We start from the raw sequence: 23,087 nt of genomic DNA, 5'->3' as shown, positions 1-23,087 counted from the left end.
GAACAAGCACATTGCTCCCAGCTCCAGAGAGTGCGTTTAATCCTCTCAAGACCTTCTAAGAAGGCTGCTCCTCGCTTCAGACATTGTCCAAAATAGCTGCAATAATTTATCTGCCTCTCTTGCCTCACAGGATTATGTGGTAGCACACACATAAGACTGTCCTCGAGTTCTCCAAAGATCCTTGGCGGATTCTGGACATCTTTAGAGGTGTTATTTGTAGAACCCAAATTTCCCTGTTGGATTCTGGTTGCTTCCCCCCCCGCCCCCATTTCTGTCCCTGAGCCCATGTGGTGTGATTGTGAAAGGTCCAGGCAGTGCAGTCACTCGGAGTCAACGCCCAAGAGACAAAAACTCCGTATTTCAGTGGGAAGGTGCCTTCTCTTGGAGCATATCCAGGTCCCCATGGCCCTATGTGTGCCTGCTGCATTCAGGAGTGGATTTTGGAAGTTTCTTGCTGGTCCTTGTGACCCTGGGCTGGGCTGGGATCTCTTCCATTCCCTTTTGCTGTCTGTGGCAAGCCGGTGGAAATCTACGAATGCCCTTTCGCTCGTGTTATGTCCATCACATTCCTCCTGCTCTGAATTTACTGGGTGGAGAAAATTCTATCATTTCTCCTGATCTTTATTCCTCTTTCCCTCTGGAAGCCCTCCCCAGGATGCTGCTGTCCCTGTGCATGGGGAGTGCACAGCTCGGGGAGATGACCCTGCCCTCACTGTGTGGATTTTCTGGGCAATCCTGCAGAGACCCCAGGCCTGGGGAACAGCTGGGAGCTGCTGATCCCAAGCTCACCCCACTCCTTGGAACCACTCTTGGGCTTGGTCAGCTCCATGGCAAACTGTGAGACTTTCCTTAAGGGAATCAGCTACAAACAGATGGGAATATGGAAGTTTTAGCTAAGAATTATAAATTAGCTCATTGAGGGAAGGCGCCTTCTACTGTCCCAGGGAAGGGAGGATTTCCCATCTTCCCAACAAGGGAGGCTAAACTGTGTCATGGAACTCCTCCAGTCCAAGGCAGGAATGTTTTCCATCACATTCCACCTCAGCAGGCCTGGGAGAAGGTTCTCACCTGGCAGAATGTGACCCCAGTGACATTAAAACAGGAACCCAACCCACAGAGGACTTGGCATTTTCCTTTTCCCTGGCAATGGTTGCAAATTCCGATGCAAATGCCCATGCAAATGGTCACGCACAGCTATTCTTATCTCTGGGCCAAATCTCAACATCCCTTCTTTGGTAGAAAGTCAATTTTCCAAAAATAGTTTACGTCAGCCTCCAACTATTCATATCTTCAGCTCCAGTTCTTTAAACCCGGTTCCAGGAAGAGTTTTCCGAATTAGATCTGCAATGGGAATGAGAGGGTGGGGCCCTTCTTTGCTTGTCCCACGTTCCTCTTCAGGGAGGACATTTCCTCGGAGTGAGGGGTTGGGTGAAGCTGCTTCAGGCTCTTCTTTTGTGTTTCCCAGCCCATTTTAAAATGCACGTTCGAGCTTGGGCTTCTTTGGACAGGTGGGGGACAGCCAGGACTGGGAATGATGATTTCTCATGAGCCATAATGCTGTGTGTGTTTTAGGAGCACAATAGGCAGGTCCCTCCTGTCCCTCTTGGCTGGCTCACCCCTGTCCCTGGGCCGTCCTGCTGTCCCAGCTCAGCTCCATGGTCAGCTGGACAGGGGAGTGACCAGGCTGAGGTTTTGCTGGGTCACATTTCTTGGGCCAGTTTTGCTCTCCAGACAGCAAGTTTTCCCACCCTGCCTGCTCTGTGGCTCCACAAAGAGCTGAACTTGCAGGAAGCCGGGATTCTGCGGGAGGCAGGGATTCTGAGCTTGGCATTCAGCTTTAGAACACGTCTAAACCAGAAAAAGCCACCGAGTGTAAAAGCAACAGACAGGCAGGATCCCTCAGCAGCCCCAGACTATTTGTTGTTTTCAAAGACCTGCTTCCTTAGAAAGCTTCTTTTGAAGTAATTTGACGTGCCATTTCCAGCTCCCGTGTGATCTACCGCAGTTATTCCCCTTTATCTGCCTCCCAATGCTCCGGAATGTCTCCATAAACCTGCCTGGCAGTGCCTCTGCCCGTGCAAGGGACCTGCATTAGCGTGGGATTTAAACTTAATGCCAGAGAAGCTTACAAACTCTCCCATTTGAGCTTCTCGTGGACTCCACACCGCAGTTTCTTTCTCATAAAAATAGCAGGTGGCTGAATTTGAAGGATCGGTCAGGTGTGGATCCCTCACATGGAAAATCCCTCTCGCCGGCAGGAGATAGAGAATAAGGGATTCATCCCTGTCCCTGGTGAAATCAATGGGAGCTTTGCTGTTGAGACAGGTCAGGTGTCAGTCTCAGTTGCTGGCTCTTCCCCGGGATTTGATCCTCTGTGCTGTCACCATTAAAGAATCTCTCTTCCTGTCTCCTTCCCACGGGCTCTCATCCATCCTGATTTGAAGTCCCCTCCGTTAAGTGGCTGGAACGCTGGCACTCCGCTCCCCCGGTGGAGAGGACACTCCATAAATCTCCCATTAGTCATGGATGTGGCGAGCCATCCCAGGAACAGGCTGCTGTGCCTCAGAGGTTATCAAACCGTGGCAGCCCCTGCGTTTGCCTCTCCTTCCTGAGAGCTCAGTTCCCCGCCAGCATCCAGGGCTCATTTCCCGGGAGCTGAGGCGGCCACGCTTTGCTCAGGGACACAACAGCAGCCACGTGGGGCTCAGTCCTTGTTCCCTGGCCAGTGTGGCTGGAGCTGGGCTCCCTTTCCAGCACCTCTGAGCAGGACAAGAAGCTTCCAACAAGCAGGAATGAGGGAATTTATGTGCTGGTGGCTGGAAGGCTGTTTTCCCATCAGAGACATGCAGGGACATTGTCTGTGTGTGTTGTCCCCAGCGGGGTGGAGAGGGGGTCGTGCCTCTGAACGGGGTACAAGGCTCCCAAATGATCCCTGTGAGGCATTTCAGCCTCAGTCTTCGTGGAAAAGGAGGGCTGAACCTCACTGGTGGGAGCCTCCCAGGGTGTCACGGACACAGTCCTACCTGGATGCTCCTTCCAGGGCTGTATCCCTAAAAACAAACATCCAGACCTCATTCCTAGGCTTGGGGGACAAGAACAGGGAAGGATCCTTCCAAAGTGCTCTGTTCCAGGGCTCTTGTCTGGCAGGGAGCTCACATCAGTATGAGCTGGATGATGAGGACTCTGCTCGTGGTAGGTCTTGGACATGCTTGGATTTACATTTGGCACCTTTACTCTGGCATGAGACTGGTGTTAGGCTAAAATAACATCATTTTTCCAATAATTTGGGGGAGTCTGGCAGGGACGCTGTGAATCAGGAATAAATCAGCTCAGGTGGCCCATGGGTGAAACCTGTGACTCTCCTGTAGTCTGTGTTCTGTATTACCCAGGTATAAAATGTTCTTCCAGGGATGAACTCTCTGGACAAGGAGCATGGGAGAGGCTGGGGAAGGGATCCAGCAGGGAAGAGCAGGATGCTGGAATGAACAGGTTCCTGGGAACAGCAGTTCTCTGTCAGCTGTGTGTGTCTGGGTTAGTGCAACCTGCCTGGACATGAGGAAACAAGGAGGCAGCAGGAAAAGGAGGAGGGGATCAGGATGTGATCCCTGCTCAGGGATGTCGGAATGGCTGTCGTGTTGTTTTATTGCTGCCGAGGAAAGAGAAAATGGAGCAGGGAATGCAAAATGACAGAGAGTGAGGAGATGTGATATTTGCCTGATGTATTTTGCTGGTAATTAGTGTAATGCCAATTAGACAGAAGTAATCTTTTTTTTTCCCCTTCTTCAGCTGTATAAATTATTGCTGGAATATATGCCAGCTCAAACCGAGATATTAAACTCGGAGTGATGTGGAGATCTCTCCTCCTTGAGGATCTCTAGATGAAATTACCCAGACAACAGGGATCTTGACAAAAGTAAGGCTGACTCTATCCAGAAAGAAAAGGAATCAAAGCCAAAGGAATTTTTGTATTCCACGTCTGGTGTCTTGCTGCTTATTAGCCACACAGGAAGGGGCCCCCACAGAGATGCAGCAACATCAGTGAGAAAAGGCAAATATCTCGCCTTTCCTGCAAACAATGCCACTTGCAGGCTATTGTTCCCCTATCAGCTTCCCTGAGGAGCAGATCCCGAGCCCTTCCCGTGCTCGGGCTGCAGGTAAACCCTGCCGTCCCCGCGCATTCCATTTGTCATTCCCTGAGCCCTGTTTTCTCCTACACCGGGACAGCAGCGCCGGGGTTGTTTCACCTCTGGATCCCCCGGGACGTGCAGCTCTTTAATGATGATGTACGGCTTCCTTCAAAGGGTCAATTGCTGGCCTGGACCTCTCCAGTCGCGGATCCCTCGGAGCTCTCTACCTGGGCACAGACGCTGCTTTGCTCCGTGCCGCACACGGATTTTCCCTCGCACAAGGAGCAGACCTGCTCTTGCCGTCTCCTCCCTTTGGAAAAATAACTGCAAAAAATGACGCCCGTGGACTGATTCTGGAAATTTTCATCCATCTCTGTTGGATTGTGAAATCCAAATCTTCCTGTGATCATCCTGCTGCTCCCTGGTGCTGTGCTCTGAGCACATCCTCTTTGCCAACCTGCCTCTGACGTGGGGGGGATGATGTATCCCACTTGTCCCGCCTGGGTTTTAGGATTTTGTAATCCTCGCTGGCTCTTTAAAGCGTGTTTTATTCATGGCAGCCTTTAGGACTGCCTCTGGCAGGCCTCCCTCGAGTGGTGCAAACTTTATTGCATCTCTCCTCCAGCAGCCTGTAAACTGCAGCACCCAGGGGTAGCTGGAGGTTGATATTCCCTATCGGAAGCGATTTTCTGTCTTTTCCCTGCTTTCCCGCAAGGGCTTATTGCTGCCATCCTAAAAACAAACACAGGGCACAGCAAAATTCATCAGGATCAGGGTTTTTTCTCAAATGAGCCATCACCAGCCCTCCCTGTTCCTAAACTTCCCCATATCCCGTGTTTGCTCCTTCAGCCGGATGCTTTGGCACTGATCCCGCCCGCTTTTCCAGGAGAAGGGGATTTCTCCCCAGTCCTGGCCATTAGAGAAGGGTATTTCTCCCCAGTCCTGGCCATTAGGGCGGCAGATTCTTTCAGTGCTCGGTGGGGAATCACAGCAGGAGGGCAAATGCTCCAATTCAAGCAGAGGGGTTGATTCCTTGGGGTGAATTTTGCCTGCACCACAGGAGGATGTGACCAGCGCTGCTCCTGCCACGTGCCAGGCACAAAACCTCTCCCCGTGGTGCTCCCACTGCAGATTTTCAGCCTCACGGTCTGTGGGCGTTGGAGGCGTCAATAAGGAGCGTTTTCAGCTGCTTTGTGGCACGGCTGCACTGCAGAGAAAGGGGCTGGGCAGCCCAGGGGTTCGGGCTCTGGATCTCGGAGCAATCAGCAGAGAAACGGCCCCATTTGATGTGGGATCATTCCCACAAAGATCCCTGGCTGTATCCCCTGTTCCAACGCTCCCAGGACTGCTGTATGTTGGATTTCAGGTGGGTTTGGTTCCCTAGGGCTGGATTTGGGATCCAGGGCTGTGTGTGCCTCCAGCAGGGACAGACGTTTCCCCCTCAGCACGGCCCAAGAGCCTCACCCTGCATTTAGTGCCTGTCCCCTGATCCTTCTCACAGCCACCAAAAATTCCAGCAGGGCTCTTCCCCCTCAGTGTCTGCAGGACAGGGTCAGGACAGGCTGTAAAAGAGCTGCAATGATCTGAGGGTGCTCCCTTTCCTCGGAAGCAGCCCAGGAAAGATCCGTGGCAAGGAAACAAAGCATCCACATGCAAATCCATACTGTCATTTCCTCTCCCGGTTTCCTTGGGGTTTGGCTTGACTCTCTTCCAAGGGCTCTTCCTTCTCCCTGCTCTGCTTCCCTCTGAGTGGTCTCAGTTCCCTTTGTTTGCAGATCTCCTCCTCGAGAGGAGCCCTTTTCATAAACTTGTGATTTCTTTCGTCACTTAAACACCTCCCTGACTTCAAAGGCCGGGAACAGCACTTGGCTCTGTGGCTCCCGGCCCCCCTGCACCCACGATTTCCCCCCGTCCATTGTCCTGCCAGGGAAGGATTATTAAATTGTTGATGGAGCTGAACAATGGTTTTGTTCAAAGGCAGACATGCGAACGCCACTTCTTTTCTCCTTGACACAAGAGCTTTAATACCCAGGAACAATGAGAGGCAGCCACCAAGGAGCAAACACTGCAGAGGACTCACAAAGCCAGGCTGGTATTCCCAAATCGCTGTGTGCATGGACTGGTGCTCCTTGGAGTGCTCTCTGTGGCTGTAGGTGAGGTGAGAGGAGTGGCCATGCTGAAAATTAATTAAAAATAATCCAATTATTGCCTGTTAATACTGGCTTGTGTGATTAGAACATGAGCAGGGTGGGGAGAGGACCACCCTTCATACAGAATCATGGAATTAAGTTGGAAAAAAGCTCTGAGATCATCAAGTGCAACCATTCCCCCAGCAGTGCCAAGGCCACCACTAACCCCTGTCCCCAAGTGCCACATCCACATGGCTTTGAAATCCCTCCAAGGTGACTGCACCACTGCCCTGGACAGCTCTGACCATCCTTCTGGGAAGAAATTTTCCCTGATGTCCAACTTGAACCTCTCCTGCTGCAACTTGAGGCCATTCATCCTATCCTTTTCCCCTGGGAGCAGCTCCTTCCTGCTTTCCTCTCCTGTCAGAGAGTTGTGCAGAGCCACAAAGTGTCCCCTGAACCTCCTTTTCTCTAGCTGAGCCCTTTTCCCAGCCCCTCCCCGGGCTGGTGCTCCCGTTCCCCGTGCAGCGCTGGCTCCGGGTGCTCCCGCGGCTCTGGGCTGCTCCGCGGCTCTGCTCCTGGCACACACGGCTCCGGCCAGGCCGTGCCTCCGGAGCAGCTCCGGGAGCCGGCAGTGAGGATCCACACGGCTCCGGCCAGGCCGTGCCTCCGGAGCAGCTCCGGGAGCCGGCAGTGAGGATCCTGCCCTGCACTGCGCAACCTCAGGCTCTGACATTTTGTACTGCACGGGCTCCTTTCCGATCACTTATCGCCTCAGCTGCTTTCCAACGCCACAGCTTCAATTTTCCATGCTGGGTTTCCCTCAGGTTGATTTCTTTTTCTGTTTTTCATGAGTTCTAGCAGAGCTGTTCCAGCTAGTTTTGGAGAACAAGCTGTGCTGCCTCAGCCCTGCTAACAAAGTGATTATGAAAATTTCCTTTCAAGATCCATTAGCTTAACCACGCTTTGGGAGGGAGGTGTGGGATTTGGCATGGGAGCTGCCAGCAGCGGCTGGGGGCTGCTTGTCCCAAAACGTGCACTGAATGTACCTCAGAACACATCCCTGGGGAGCTGTGCCCACACTGCCGTGTGGCCTCAGACAACAGCATTCCCAGGGTTTATCCATCGGGGCAATGGATTCCAGCTGACAGAGGAGGTTTAGATTGGATATTAGGGAAAAAATCTTTCCCTGTGAAGGTGGTGAGGCCTTGAGGTTGCCCAGCGCAGCTGTGGCTGCCCCTGGATCCCTGGCAGTGCCCAAGGCCAGGTTGGATGGGGCTTGGAGCAGCCTGGGCTAGCAGAAGGTGTCCCTGCCCCTGGCAGGGAACAAGATGAGCTTTGAGGTTCCTTCCAACCCAAACTATTCTGTGATTCCATGGTCCTGTGATCCATGCTCTCTTTTGGAGAGCGGCAAGCGTTCGCTGCCATTGCTTTGTGGACATCTGTGCTGTTCCCTGATTCACATCCATCAGTTGCTCAGTGGCCTCCCTCCCTCCTGCACATTTCCCAGTGCTCTGTGGTCCCCAGTTTTCTTTGGGAAGCTGGGTTCAGCATGGCAGGGATTGTTCTTTTCCTCTGGGAGGGTTGAGCATGGCTGGCTCTGCTCTGGGACTCTGGGGTCAGGGTGCACCTGAGGGAGCCTTCCTGGGAGCCCAGGGGTGCCCAGGGGGGCACAGAGGCCATGGGCACCTGGCCTGGATCAAAACCAGTGTGGGAGAGCTGCTCTGGGGGTTCTGGGAGATGGAGCCAGTCTGAAGTGCCTCCCACCAAGGCCTTTCCTTGGCTCCTTCCCATGCTGTGACACCGCCCAGGTCCCCCTGGAGCAGAGCTGTCCCCATGTCCCCCCAGGGGGACTCTGGGGTCCCTCACTGCCTTCCCAGTCCCCAGCCAGCACAGAGGGACTCTTCCTTTATCTTCTCCCTTTGATTGTCCTTCCCAGGGACTGTTCCTTCTCCTGCTCTTCCTGGCGAGCTGGCAGAGGCTGCCTCAAGCTCCAGTGCCCTCGGTGATGAGCTGCTGCCAGCCAGGGAAGCAGGCTGCAGCTTTAATTAAATGATAAGGGCAGAGCCCCGGAAGTGGGGAGATAAGTGCAGTGGTGTCTGCCACCACACTTGCCCAGGCTCTTTCTAATTAGCTTTGAGAAGCTCTGGAGAGTCAGATTAACCCTTGCAGGTGCTGGGTGAGCACTGGGATGCAGCAGGAGGAGGGTGCCCAGGCCAGCCCCAGGGATGCCAGGGTGCAATGCCATGGTTTGGGAGGGATGGGGCTGGAGGGGACCCTCTATGCTCCCCCCAGCCCAGGGCAGAGGGGACAGGTCAGGAAGGATCAGACCTGGCCTTTCACAGGCTCAGGCACTTTCAAAGCTCAAGGATTATGTGCTCAGGTTCTCCTGGAAGAAGTATTTGCTGCTGTGACATGTCCCTGCTGGGTGGGGGGACTGTCCCCAGCCCCACAGGGCACAATCCTGCCATGGCTCAGGTCTCCAGCCCCTCTGGAACCATGACCAGTGATTCTCTGAGAGCTGGGGACTTGGGGACACAGGACAAGAGGAGCACTGTGTGTCACCAATCTGTGATAAAATGGACTGGCAGCTCCCCAGGACCTGGTGCCACCAGGGGCACCCCTGTCCCTCACCCAGGTCCAGCTGAGACTGAAGAACACCAGAGGGCTGGGAAGGGCACCTGGGCTGTGGGCACTGTGTCACCAGGTCAGTGGGTGCTCAGAGTGGCACTGGTGACACTGCTCCTGCTGGCCTGGCCCCTTGTGGTCACACTGGCTGGCAGCCAGTACCACAGTGTGCCAGGGAACTCTGGGGTGGGCACTCCTGTGTCCCCAGGGAGCTCTGGGGTGGCCATTCCTGTGTCCCCAAGGAACTTTGGGAGAGCCATTCCCGTGTCCCCAGGGAGCCCCTGCCTGCAGGGGGGACAGGCCATTCCCAGCCCCCCGGGGGTGGAATCCCGTGCATCCATCAGCAGAGCCAGGTGGGAATGAGGAATACAGGCTGGAGCAATCAGGAGGAATTTGGGCAGCAGGAATGCGCATCCAAGGCATGCATGAGCTGGCAGCCCCGGGGATGGCAGGTGGTGCTGCTCCCCTGGGATTTACATAACCATCATTAGCCCTGAGCTCCCACCTGTCCCAGCTCCTGGGGCAGGGAGGGAAGGAGGGCAGCTCCACTGCCCAAATTCCATGGTTTTAGGGCTTTGTGTGCCCCTAAAGGAACCTCAGGTGCTGTTGCTCACCTGGGTGCTGCAGGAGCCAGTGCTGGAAGAGGGTTTGGTTATTCCATGGATTGGTTTGGACTCCCCAGCCTTTCTGGTGGGTATTTGTGGAATGCCTCTGGTCTGTAGGACAGCCAGAGGATAATGTTGGGATATGAATGGATCCAGAGTTTCACTCTGGAGCTGGATTGGGTTGTTTTATGCAGCGTGAGTGAGGGGATTGCCCAGCAATGCTCATTCTGTGCCTTTGCTTTTGGCTGCTATGAGTTCTAGCTGCAGGGACCTGATTTTTCATAGATGGCATGTGCCAGGTACCAAATGTTCTGAGAAGTGCCACTGAAATGTGCCCAGATATTTTATTTCCAGAAGGAGGAGATAAAATTGCTGGCTTTTCTCATTAGGAGAGCAACACCCCCCATCCTTCAGCCCTTTTTTAGAGGAGGAGTTTTCTGTGAACTCTTGACCCTTTCCTTGTACCTTCCCCAGTTTCTGCAGCCTCTGGGGATGAGTCTCACTGGCAAATCAGTTTCTTCCCTGTTAAACTTCCCAAGGGGTTCTGTCCTCTCCCTGGAAGCCACAAAGGGACCCCAGGGGAAATATTTCCCATCAGAGTGAGACTCTGCTCTGCATCACCAAGCACTTGCAGGAGGAGAAATAAGGCTGCCTGGACAATCCTAATTTTGGCATATCCTAACCTTTGAACCCTGTAATCATATTTAGGCGCTTCTTAACATAATTATTCAGCAGTTTAATGTAATAATTCTGCTTTTTATAGTCCAGTGAAGGTTGAAGCCCCTCTGTGCCAGGGTAGGAGATCATGGAGTTGGCACTATGACCACAAAATCTACTGTAGGAGGGTTGAATTTGTTTTGCTGGGTATCACAGGGAAGCTGTGGGGTGATGGGGATTTTGGGAGGCCTCAGTGTGTTCTGAGCCGTGCAGGGACATTCTCAGTGTCCAGGAACATCCACCTGGGTGCTCTGCCTGCCGTTGCTCTGGCGATGTGGCCGGGGTGACTGCAGCAGGGAGGTGACTCCTCCGGCACACATAGGAAAACCCATCCCCTGGGAATGGGGGAAAGGAAAACACATCCCCTGGGAGCAGGGAAAAGGGAAAACACATCCCCTGGGAGCCAGGTGAGGGAAGAACAGACCCCCTGGGAGTGAGGAAAAGGAAGGACACATCCCCTGGGAGCCAGGCAAAGCGCCCCAGCCCCAGCTGTGCTGTCGATGCTCAGCCTGGTGGGTTCATCTGTCCACATCCATTGCGGAGTCGTGCTGGGCTCCCCCCGGCAGGGGCTGGGAAGCCGTTTGCAGCTCTGGAGCGCTGGGATGTCCTGCAGGGCTGGGGGCTGATCCGTGTGTGCAGCTGGGGGCTGGCAGCCCGTTCCCTGCGCTGCTCAGCACAGGGGCAGAGCCAGCGGGGCTGGAGGGGCCGGGGGGATGCTGCGGGTGTGTTCCATCCCTGACTGCGGAGCCCAGGAGAAACCCGTCTGTGCGCCGGCAGCACCCGGGCAGCTCTGGGGATGTGGGGAAGAGCGGGTGTTGCTCGTTCTTGCCCCGGGAGCTGGAGGTGTGGCTTGGAGCCGCAGTCACCCCTCGGTGGGCAGTGCCGGGTCGGGTTCCGACACCGGGAGCCATCTGGAGCGAGGGTGGGAAGTTTGGGAAGCCATCTGGCTGCGCGGGGAGGCTGCGGGAGCTGCGGGGGGGTCCGGGGCTGCGGGAGCTGCGGGAGCTGCGGGCGCTCCTGCCCCTGCTCCGGCTCCGAGCGCTCCGTGCCCATCCATCCCCGCCGGGGGCACAGGCAGCGCTCCAGCAGCTCTGCAGGGGACATTGATAAGCTCTGGGCTTGTCCACACGGGAATATGGGCCAGAAATTGGTGAGGAGCTGCGGGAGGGATCCTGCATCCAAAGGGTGTTCTGGGGGATCAGCCAGGGAGGGATTGTCCCGCTCTGCTCAGGGGCAGCCTCACCTCCAGTGCTGGGGCAGTTCGGGTGCCACAACATCAGAGACCCAAAGCTGTTCCAGAGTGCCCGAAGGAGGGGCCGGGGCTGGGAAGGCTCTGGAGGAGCCACCCGAGGTAGAATATTCCATTATTCCCTGCTGGGATAATGCACTGGCTGTGCCCCCCTCATTTGGGAACTGTGAAGAAAGACCTTGTCTGTGAGCCTTGTGAAGGAGATCCTGGCTCCAGAGCCACCTGCAGCACAGCTCCCCTCTCCCAACAGCCCTGGCAAGGGGAAAATGTGTTGGGAATGAGGCACGGAGCTCCTGTTCCCTGTAGGAAGCTCCTGATGGGATGGGATGGGGTTGGGATAGGATAGGATAGGATAGGATAGGATAGGATAGCAATGGGATGGAATTGAATAAGATAGCAATGGTGCTAGCCAGTGTAAGAACACGGGATGTTGGGCTGCACAACCCCAGCTGTTCCTAAGGGTGTCTGAGGAGGGAGGGAAGCAGCAGCACTGGTGCCTGGAGGAAGCAGCTCCGCAGGGAAGTGGTATCTGGAGGGAGCAGCGCTGTAAAACATGGAACCTGGAGGAGATGGCTCCACTGCAGCAGTGCTGCCTGCAGGGAAGGCAGCAGCGGGGGGAGGCAGCACCTGGAGGCAGCAGCAGCACAGAACATGGCACCTGCAGGACGTGGCACCCTGGGGGACCTGTACCTGGAGGCAGCAGCGCTGCGGGGGACGGCTCTTCCCAGGAATGGCGCTGCAGGGAATGGCACCTGGAGGGAGCAGCGCCGTGGGAGAGCTGTGCCTTGGGGAGTGCGCCGTGGGGACACACCTGCGGGGACACACCTGCAGGGACACACCTGGGGGGGACACAGTTGTGGGGAGTGGCGCTGCAGGAGAGTGGCACCTGTGGAGAACATTGGCACGGCAGGATGGGGCCTGCCAACAGCTCTGCCATGGGCAGCAGGGAGCCCGTGGGAATGGTTCCTGTAGGAGCCACAGTGCAGGAGAACAGCACCAGGAATGGTGAAATAGGGAATGGTGCCGACTGCCAAGAACTGTGGGGCGGGAAGGGAGTCCTTGTTGCACTAGGAGGAGGGACAGTGCTGCTGGGAGGTGATGTCATGGGGGGCCACCACCCTCAGGGACATCCCAGAGGAGACTGCAGAGCACTGAGGGTTTGGAATGGGAGAGGAGGCATTTCCAGGTGTCCACAGCATGGTGGCCAAGCTGCCTCTCCTGGGAGCCCTGTCCCTTTCGCTGGCTCAGGACAGACCTTTGGAACCCCTGACACCCCGGGGTGCAGCGTGGGCCCTGCTCCATCCCTCTGTCCCCAGGGCCAGCACAGGTCAGGGCTCTGGGGCTCTACTTTTGGTGCAGCTGGCTGGAATGAGTTCTCCCCAGGGAGGGAAGAAGGCTCTTTCTGATCCCTTTTCTCTTTTCTGATGCTTTGGGAAAGCATCTGGTTCTCCTCCCAGCAGCTCTCCCCACACTCCCCTTCCGCACTTCCCCACACCATTGAGCCTCTCCAGTCCCTCCTGGCATGCTGTGCTTCCCTCCTCCCCTTTCCTGGCCTTCTCTGCATCCTCTGCCATGCTCTGCTCTGTCACAACCCCATTGCTTCCCCTCCCAGAGCTGCTCCAGCACTTCCCCTCCCTTCCAAGACCTTTCCTGTGCTACATCATCCATCCCTGCTCTCCCTGCACTGACGCAAGTGGAAGACACGGGAGGACAAAACCAGGTTGGGGATAAAAACCAGCTGGCATAAAAAACATGCTCGGGGCTGGCTCAGCCTCTGCTTGGAGCTCCCAGGCTGGCAGAGGGTGAGGGAACCTCTGCCCATCTCCTGCAGGAGATGGAAGTGCTGCTGGCTGAGGCTGCTGCTTTTGTCTTGTTCCCAAAGTGCCCCAGAGCTGTGCTGGAATCCCCCAGTAAGGTTTTGGAGGAGCCCTGTGACCGGATGAGCTCGTGCCCTGGGTGAGGAGAGAGTGAGACAGGAACAATTAACAGCAACACCAATTTGTGCCTCTTCCCAGAGGAGCCAACCTGGCATCTCTGAGGGCATCCCGGTGTAAAACTCCAACCTTTCTCCCCAAGAAACCAAAGGGATCCGGATTTTCCTGCCCTGGGTTCATCCCTGAGGATGAGAGCACCCTGAGGCAGCCGACCAGGGGATGCCAGAGAGAGGCAAAGCTGCAGGAAGTGGGGAGCCAGGAGGATGTGAGGACTGTGAATGTCCAAACAACCACTTCCCTGCCTGGGAAGCACAGTCTGGTGGCTTGGAGTAACCAGGATGGGTCAAAGCTCAGGAAAACACGGCAGCTGCACAAAGCTTTATTTGGTGTGACCAGAACACCCTGATACCAGAGAGGGCATGGCCATCCTCTTCATCCCTGGGAATGTTGTCACATTCCAGGGCTTCAGAGGCACAAAAGTGTGTTTTGGGTGGAGGAGTATCGGAAATCCCGAGTACCCTTTGTGTACCCCGAGGTGTGGGCCTGCCTCCTCACCACCCCACAAAACTGGGGAAAATCCGTGGGCAAAATTCCCACCAAGGAGGGAATTGTGCTTGTCTGGTGGCACATCGGAGTCCCTGAGCCACTAGCATGTGCTGGGAATTAGGCCATGGGGTCGTGTTTTCCCTCAGTCCCAGCTATTCAGGAATTCCACCCTGCCCTGTTCCGGGCTCATGGCACAGAATCCGCTCCTCAGTGGCTCTGCAAGCAAGGGGACAACACTGGAAAAAGGCTTTAGTGCCAGGAGCAGACAATGGGTAGAGCAGAATAAAAGACCCTGAACACAGCGTTCCTGCTTGATCCTGCCATTCCCAAGCTGCTGCTGGCACGAGGAAATCTCCGTAGCTTTGTTCCCTGCAGAGGTGGATTTTATTTCAGTCCTGCCAGTCCCCTCTGTGGGCTCAGCAAAGCTCCTTCTGCCCCAGGAAGAGGGGATGGCTCCCATCCACTGCCCTGGGAGCACAGAGCACCAGGGCCTTTCTGCAAGAGGAAGGACATCCAGGAGGAAAGTTGGTGAGGAAAGGATGGTGATAATTTCTCATGGACACAAGGAAAAGACCACAGAACATGACATCAAAGTGTCCAAGCCATTGCGTGGCCACTGGAGCATCCTGTGGTCCTGAGAGGAAAACCTGATTAATCCTCTTGGATTCAGATTCCGTTCTCTGCTGCTGCTTGCCCAGAGTAGGGATGAAAACGGAGCCGTTGTGCCCCTGGTTCTGTTTCTCACGTGGGAGAGAGAATCAAGGCAACTCCCCAGGAAATAGGCCACTGGTGCATGGCCAAGGATGTGCCCTGCCAAGCTGTGCTCTCGTGCTGCCCATGCCACCGCCGTGTCCCCTGGGCTGCTTTGTGCTGCTGCTTTTTGTCCCCGCAGTGTGAGCATGGCTGTCCCCCGCGCCGCGAGCAGGGCGGAGCATCCTGCTGGGATGTATCCGAGTGTGGATCCATGTGTGTGTATCCACATGTGTATCCCTGTGTGTATCCATGGGTGTGTATCCATGGGTGTGGATCCATGTGTGTGTATCCACATGTGTATCCCTGTGTGCATCCATGGGTGTGTATCCGTGTTTGTATCCATGGGTGTGTATCCATGGGTGTGTGTCCATGTGTGTGCCCATGTGTGCGTATCCGTGTGTGTATCCATGGGTGTGTATCCATGGGTGTGTGTCCATGTGTGTATCCATGTGTGTGTATCCATGGGTGTGTATCCCTGTGTGTATACCTGTGTGTTTATCCATGTGTGTGTCCATGTGTGTGTATCCCTGTGTGTGTCCATGTGTGTGTATCCATGTGTGTATCCCTGTGTGTGTATCCATGTGTGTATCCATGTGTGTATCCCTGTGTGTGTATCCATGTGTGTTCCATGTGTGTGTATCCCTATGTGTGTATCCATGTGTGTGTATCCATGGGTGTGTATCTGTGTATGTATCCATGTGTATCCCTGTGTGTATCCCTGTGTGTATCCATGGGTATGTGTATCCATGGGTGTGTGTATCCCTGTGTGTGTGTCCATGTGTGTGTATCCATGTGTGTATCCCTGTGTGTGTATCCATGTGTGTTCCATGTGTGTGTATCCCTATGTGTGTCCATGTGTGTGTATCCATGTGTGTATCCATGTGTGTGTCCATGTGTGTGCCCATGTGTGTGTATCCCTGAGTGTGTATCTGTGTGTGTGTGTCCATGTGTATCTGTGTATGTATCCATGTGTATCCCTGTGTGTGTATCCCTCTGTGTGTATCTATGTGTGTGTATCCATGTGTGTGTATCCCTCTGTGTGTATCTATGTGTGTGTATCCCTCTGTGTGTATCTATGTGTGTGTATCCCTCTGTGTGTATCTATGTGTGTGTATCCCTCTGTGTGTATCTATGTGTGTGTATCCCTCTGTGTGTATCTATGTGTGTGTATCCCTCTGTGTGTATCTATGTGTGTGTATCCCTCTGTGTGTATCTATGTGTGTGTATCCCTCTGTGTGTATCTATGTGTGTGTATCCCTCTGTGTGTATCTATGTGTGTGTATCCCTCTGTGTGTATCTATGTGTGTGTATCCCTATGTGTGTCCATGTGTATCTGTGTATGTATCCATGTGTATCCCTGTGTGTGTGCACAGCCCCAACCCCTCCGTGTGTCACCACCCAGGTGGCTCCCAGCATCCCGTGGGAGTCCCGCCAGGGCCGCTGGGCTCCAGGGAGGATCAGGATAAAGCTGGAGCAAGGAGTGAGGGAGGAGCAGCAGTGGCCAAGCGGCCTCCAGGAGGCTGGAGCAGGGCCAGGAGAGGCCAAGGAGGCAGCGGGGACCAGGGGGACAGGGGTGGCAGAGGCTGAAGGGGGTGTGGAGCCAGGGCTGTGCACTGATGTGACGCTGTCGTCCTTTTTCTGCCCCTCATCAGAGTCCCCTGAGCGGAGCAGGCTGTGAAGGGGGGCTGCCATCAGGTATGTCTGTGTGGCTCCCGCCAGGATATCCCAGCTGCCAGGGGGAGCTCCCGTGGGTGCCAGGGATGGAATGTGGGCACAGGCCCCAGGGGGGAGCTGGGCTGCCTCAGCCGCCCGCTGAGGGTTTGGGGAGCGTCACTGGGGGCTGGTTTAGGGCTAGATGTGCTCACACAATGGTTGGTTGCTGACTTCACCCCTTCGTCCATGCCGGTGTCAAGCATTCCCAGCATTGTCTGGAGCCTTCTCCTGCATCCTGTGTGTGAAAGCTGTGCCAGGGTGACTCGGGTGTGTGGCAGTCCCAAACTGGTGGCAGGAGGAAGCATTGGCCAGGGCAGAAACCCCACCATGGTGCTCTGGTTTGCTTCTTTCCAGGGCTCAGGGAGTGCCTCTGGGTCTGCCCTGCTTTTGGTGTGAGGGAATTGTGTGGACCAGTGTGTGTCCTGTGGGAAGGGGGTGCCCCACAGGTCTCAGGTCCCCAGAGCTCCTTAGTGTCTCCCTCCATCAGTCTGTCAGTGGATGGGGTGGAGAGTCCACGGTGGTGGAGACATGGAGAGGATTTTTGGGAACCATCTGGAAGTCCGAGCAGCCTCAAGGTCATGAGCGGCCCCTGCTTCCACCCCAACATCAGCACCAGGCTGGATCTGCTTGTGGCAGCAGCAGTGACGTGTCCTGGGGCACTCTGTGGTGTCCCAAATTGAGGCAGAAATCAAGGAATGGCTCGTGGCTGGGATGACTCTGGGAGGGACACTCAGCTCTGCATGGAAGTGCCAAATTCTGGCCTCAGAAGCCTCGTGACAGGCGCTGCCTGTGCCAAGGACACCTGGCCAAGGCTCAGGGACACCTGGGGCAGGGAGTGGCTGGTGTGTGAGGACACCAGCATGTGAATTGGTCTAACTGGTGCTCAGTGTCCCGGCTGTGCCAGGAGCAGGGAGCTGTGGTGTCCTGGGGTGCTGGGCTCCCTCGGGGGTAGGGGTTTGGTGCACAGGGCACCCCACGGCATCTCTGGCCTCTCTCGGGGTGGGCTTTGCCTCCATGTGCTTGGGAATTTCAGCTCCACAGGGGACCAGGACTTCTGGCTGGGCTTGTGGCTCCTGCTGAGGGTGCCAGGGGGGGCTGGAATGTGGAATTTGGGCCTGGAATATGCAGTGGGAGCAGGGCAGGGATGCCCGAGAATGCTGCCCAGGACACACAGCTGTGCCTCGGGGCTGAGTCCAGGGCAGTTCTGTCTCTGCACAGTGATGCCATGGGATGCCACAGTGCCCAATGGGAATTCCTGGAGTTTAGCAGGTTCCAGGTGGTGCCTCATCTTCTGGGATCAAGCCTGGTGTGGCAGCGTGTGTCCTGTGGTGCAAATCCAAGCTGTGGAGCCTGCCTGTGCAATCCTGGTGTCCAGAGGGGCTGGGGGAGCTCTGTCCTGTGCTCTGCCTCCTGTTTCTCTGTGGCTTTGGGTTTCCCTCCCACCTCTGCTTTGCTCCCATTTTTTTGTCTGTCGGTCCAGCTCCTGTGGTGTCCGTAGGTCCAGCTCCTGGGGTGTCCATGGGTCCAGCTCCTGAAGTGTTCATGTAGGTCCGGCTCCCAGGGTGTCCGTGAGTCCGGCTGTCCCTCCCAGCATGGGTAGGATGGAGATGTCCAGTCCCTGCTGTTCATCCCCACATCCCGAGAAGGGGTTCCCGAGGCAGGGTTCCCGAGGCAGGGTTCCTGAGGAAGGGTTCCCAAGGTGGGGTTCCTGAGCTGGGGTTCCCGAGGCAGGGTTCCCAAGCTGGAGTTCCCGGGGGTAATGCCGCTGTCCCTTGTTCCTCGCAGATCTCCGGCCTCTGCCCGATGTAGCCATGACTGGGACCTGCACCCGGGAGTGCACAGAGTTCGGCCACTCCGACACCTGCTGGATGCCTGGCCAGTCCTCCCCCAGCCGCAGGCCCAAGAACGCCCTCAAACTCTCCACTTTTGTGCCTTACCAAGACAGAGGGAGTCAAGAGCAAGTCGGGAACGGCAGCCCCAGACTGTCAGAAGAGCGCAGCACCAAAATGGCCAACCTCCGCCTGCTCCCCACGTACAGTGCCTTCTCCAATAGTAGCCATGAGCCCTGCAAGGACTCTCCCATGGAGGAAATTCCTCTCACCCAGACCTCGGACTTCCAGCCAGCCACCACCCCCTCGGCCCAGACCACCAAGAGAGAGATCTACCTGTGAGGCTGGGCGTGAGGGGCAGGGAGCTGAGGCCAGAGGAACATTTTCCACTTTGATGCTTTATGGCTCCGGCCCTTCGCCAAGGCTGGGGGCTCTGCGGGGAGCAGGGCAGGGCGAGGCAGGGATGAGAGGAGCGCCTTTTTAACCCCGTGTTGCCCGGGGCTGGGGGTGGGTGGGGAGGGTGAAAAGCATCCCAACCCCGATTGCCGAGCATCCCGAACTGCTGCCGGGGAGGGCTGGGCAGGCTCCTGGTGCGGAGGGCACGGAGAAGGGAGAGAAGGGCTTACGTACCAAAGGTCCACGCAGAGCTGGTGGAGTTCCTGGGGCATAGGATGAGGAGTGTCCCCCAGCACGGGGAGCCAGCTGCCTGTCTCTTTGCTGTAGACTCCTGTAAATACGAATCTTATAGGAATGACATTCAAGTCCTGCCTGATCGCAACTTTTTATTGTCCTTGAAACAAACAAAAAAGAAAGACGTTTAAAGAGAAAACAAAACAAAACAAAATGAGGGGAAAAAAATGCAGACAAAAAAAAGAGGAAAAAACTAAACAAAAAAAAAAAAAAAGAGAAAAAAATAACAAACCACAGGGAGCAAGTTCCAGCTTTGAATGGTTTCCTGCGTGGAAGAGCCCCTGGGAGCGCAGCGTCCGGCCCGCACTCATGTTCTATATTGTAAATAGAGATGTGATCAGTCCCTGAAACAGCAGCTGGGGAGCTGGAGGAGAGGGGCAGCATCCTGGCCGGACTGTAGGGACTTTGCTGTTTTTCAGCCTGGATCTCTTTCTGAACGTTGTCACTGTGCCCACAAGCTGCAGGGTCCCTAGGGACTGCCCGGTGCCATAGGTGGGGGCTGCTTTGGGGGTGGGGGGAGTCCCCGGTGGTGGCCCTGGGCCTGGCGGGTGGAGGAGGGGTGGGGAAGCCCCCAGTCAAGGGACCGGCTGGGTCCGGGGAGGGGATGTCCCCAGGAAGGGACCGGCTGGGTCCGGAGAAGCCCTCAGTCCGCCTCTGCTGGCAGGGAGGTCGCCAGCGGCTCCGGCTCTCAGCCCATCGCCTTGGGCCTCCTCCGGGGCAGGGGATGCCCACGAGGCCAGGCTGTGCCGTGCCCTCGACCTCCGTCCCATCCGCCTGTAAAGCCACCATTGCCTTTGTGAGGAGGAGCTTTGTCTCAGGGTCACACTGGGGGCCGCCGAGCCCCTGCCCGCTGGACTCCGCTGCCCTTAGGCCACAGGGCCACTCTCACGGGGTCCAGCTTTCTCTTCCATTGTCAAAGGTCCACCGGTCTCCCTGGCAGGTCCCTGCTGCCCCGGCATCCTCAGCTCCCGTGCATGGTCCCCACCTGGGGCGGGGGGAGAGGAACCCCTGCCCCTACAGGGCTTCCTGAGGGGGACCCCTGGCTCTGTCGCTGCTCCCTCGGCAGCCGGGGCACAGTCCTGGTTTTGGGGTGCACCCCTGGCCGGAGGGGTCCGGGCGACTCTCGCCTCATTCCTGGGTAGCCCTTCCCCGTCTGGGCCGCGGGAGGGGCCGTGCTGCACCCTTGTGCTTCCCGTCTCCAGCTCTGGCACCTTCCTTAGGGAGCGAGGCCGGCAGGACGGGTCTCCTGTGGCGCCGCATCCTCGGAGCGCCCGGTCCGTGCCCGCGGGGCTGGCGCGGGGCTCCGCCGGGCTCCGGGGCACAGGGACCCCGCAGGGCCGGGGCAGGGCCTGCCCTGCCATAGCTGTAGTGCCTGTCGGGACCCCCTGCCCAGCCTCTCCCCCCAGCACCCCGCTCTGAGCAGCTCCTCTCCCCTCGATGGGGCGGTGGCAGACGCAGCTCCCCGAGGGGACCCGGTGCCAGCCGAGCCCGGGGGACAAAGGAAGGGCGGCAGAAGGCGCCTGCTCGCACCCGCTGCCTCATGCCCCTCGTGCCCCTCGTGCCCCAGCCCTGCCTTCCCCGGGTGGCACCGCTGCCACCCCGCATTCCCGCGGCCCCGGCAGCCGGCGGTGCCAGCCGGAGGGGGCAGGACCCTCCTCCCGGCCTCCCGCTGCTGCTCCCGTCCGGCCGGTGGCCCTGGAGCCGGGGGATGCTCCTGGTGGGGGTCCGGCCGCCTGCCCGGCCAGGATTCCTGCTCTGCCCTGCGGGGCCGCGTTCCCCCGGTGTGGCTGCCTGAGCAGGTGCCGCTCCTGACCTTGTTTTTATTGTAGCTCTGTAGTTTCAGGGCCAACCTGGGCAGAATGTGCAATTTGGCCGCGCTGGCCACGATCTTTGACTCCACTGCCAACTCGGCTGCTCACGCCTCCCCTGGGCCCAGGCAGTGGCAGTGTCCAGTGCCCCTCTTGGGGACCCCCAGAGAGCCACATCCCAGGGGGGCTTGTCCAAGACCACCTCATCCTGGCGGGGGGTTCCCTACCTTGTGCTGGGGTCTCCAGAGGGATCCCGAGGCTGGAATTCCTGTGGATGGAATTGCTGTGCTGTCTCCTGGAGCACCTGGCGAGGTCCTCAGTGCGAGCACGGTGTGGAGGGAGGGGGGAGTGCAGAGGGGTCCCCGAGGGATGGGGGTGGGGATGGGTTTGGGGGTGGCTGAGTCCTGTGGGCGTGCACAGAGGGCTGTGGGGGTTTGAAGGGGAGCACGGTGGGGCCAGGGTTGGGTGTCTGGGGGCACACAGGGGTTGGGGGTCTCGGGCACTGGTGGGTGTGTGGGGAAGGCCAGAGCAGGGCAATGGGACCGGGGCCTCAGTGGGGTACCAGGGGTGCAGGGGGATGGGTCCCTGGGGAGGAGAGGGTGCCAGCCATCAGTCCTGGGAGAGGGGTTTGAGGGGATTTGTCCCGGGGGGAAGCTGCCAGTGTCGCTGGGGATCAGTCCAGGGGGAGGGCAAGGAGGAGGTGCTGTGGGAAGAAGCTCATTTGCACAATTATAAGCCAGAAGGATAAAGCCTCTGTGCGCGTGGGGGGAGGACAGCTCCCCACGGGCTCCAGTCCAGACAAGCACAGGGAGGAGGAGGGTTCACTGTATCTCACACTGCACTAGGACAAGCCAGGGGGAAAACCAAAGGTGGGAGCCAGGGAGCCGGCAGGCTGCGTGGGAAGGATCTAAGCGACCCCTTTGTAGCTCTTCAGTGTTGGTTCTATTTATACGAGATTTCATTTCCTTGCTTGTGATGCCTTGTTTTTTGTACAGTTTTATGTACATGCAGGTGTAGCTTTTCTAAAAGGAGAAATCCTATGGCAGAGTAAAGTCCCCCCACTATTTTTCAGATGGTGCCCTATGTCTAAGGCGACGCCTCTTGCTAAGGTTGTACTGCTCAATGTGTGATGCATTTCCCTGTGCGGGGAAGCCTTTGGGCCTTGGGCTTGGTTTTCCCCGGGCGCTGTGAGCACAATTGATTCCCTTGTAACTCTTTCTGTTCGGAGCCGTGAGCATGACACCGTCGTGATGCCCCTTTCCGTTCTCCCCTGTTCCGTTCGTTTGCTGAGCTGTCAAGATGACCAACTCCATTGTAATTAGCCCTTCCTAAAGCTTTACAATAAAAGTGTGAAAACCCGGCTGCTTCTGGGCCTTCCTGTTCCTTCCCACGCCTCCCCCTGAGCACCCTCAGGGGAAGAAAGAGCTGGGGAGGCTTTGGGATCCACCTGCCTCCCTGCCCTGCTCTTGGCTCCCTGTTTGCCAGGCTCTTCCTGCACAAGGACAAGGAGGGTGAGCCCCCAGAGGACTCTCCCACAGACCAGACTCCTGCAAGGCCAGGTTGGACGGGGTTTGGATCATCCTGCTCCAGTGGAAGGTGTCCCTGCCCATGGCAGGGGGTTGGAGCTGGAGGAGCTTTCAGGCCCCTTCCAACCCAAGCCATTCCGTGATTCTATGATTGATTCTATAACTGAAACCCCAATATTTCAATGAAAAAAACACCTCCAGCCCCAAGGCTGCCTGCACTTGTCACCAGCCAAGGCAGGAATCTGGGAAAATCCCATCCATCTCTCTGGATCCCCTCCCATCTCCACCACCGCTCTTTGGAGATTTTCTCTGTTTCCCACCATTTCACCAGCTCCTTTCCCAGGCACTAATGGGGCTTTTGGGGTATTTCAGACCCTTTGGAAACATCTGGGCCGCTCCAAACCAGGCACATTTATGGCTGTTCCCACCCCAGCTGCAGGGAGCTCCTCCAGCCCTGGCTGTGGGGTTTCCCTGCCTGCCTGTGCACAGGATCCTGATGATCCTGGGTGGTTTCCTGGCTTGGGGTAGGGCTGCTCCCCTCTCTGGGGGGTTCCGTACAGGTGTAGCACATCTGGGCTTTGCTGAGCTCACACACAGCCTTGCACCTGTCCCTGCTCAGCTCTGGGCTCGCTGTGGTTGGACCACCAGACAAAGGCTCCTTCCCAGCTGGGAAGACTCCAGGAAGGAGGAGTTCCCACGTGGAGATGAAGTTTGGCCTCCCCTCCCCTTTGCAGAGACTCCTTTTGAGCCATCCCCTCTCCAGGGCTCTGCAGGGCTGTCAGAGGGGATCCAATGCCCCCATTCCTGAGGGGTTTCCCCTTGTGCTCAGGCCT

General features: G+C 56.9%; 1 protein-coding gene across 5 annotated transcripts in view; it reads left to right on the top strand.

Annotated features, from left to right (window-relative positions):
• Positions 1 to 18,741, top strand: part of PCDH1 (protocadherin 1) — a 54,849-nt gene extending 36,108 nt beyond the window's left edge. Inside the window, exons 5-6 of one of the 5 annotated variants that reach the window (XM_041470216.1) lie at positions 16,341 to 16,383; positions 18,187 to 18,318. In XM_041470216.1, the coding sequence (XP_041326150.1) occupies positions 16,341 to 16,366 (26 nt within the window). In that variant the 3' untranslated portion in view covers positions 16,367 to 16,383; positions 18,187 to 18,318. Of the gene's footprint in view, positions 1 to 16,340; positions 16,384 to 18,186 lie in introns of all 5 variants that reach the window. The other 4 variants (XM_041470207.1, XM_041470191.1, XM_041470199.1 and 1 more) reach the window with 4 other exon arrangements.
• The last annotated feature ends 4,346 nt before the right edge of the window (positions 18,742 to 23,087 follow it).

Source organism: Pyrgilauda ruficollis, unplaced genomic scaffold, assembly GCF_017590135.1.
Source record: "Pyrgilauda ruficollis isolate IOZ18807 unplaced genomic scaffold, ASM1759013v1 scaffold105, whole genome shotgun sequence".
Classification (NCBI taxonomy): Eukaryota; Metazoa; Chordata; class Aves; order Passeriformes; family Passeridae; genus Pyrgilauda; species Pyrgilauda ruficollis.
This window is presented reverse-complemented; position numbering and strand designations above follow the sequence as displayed.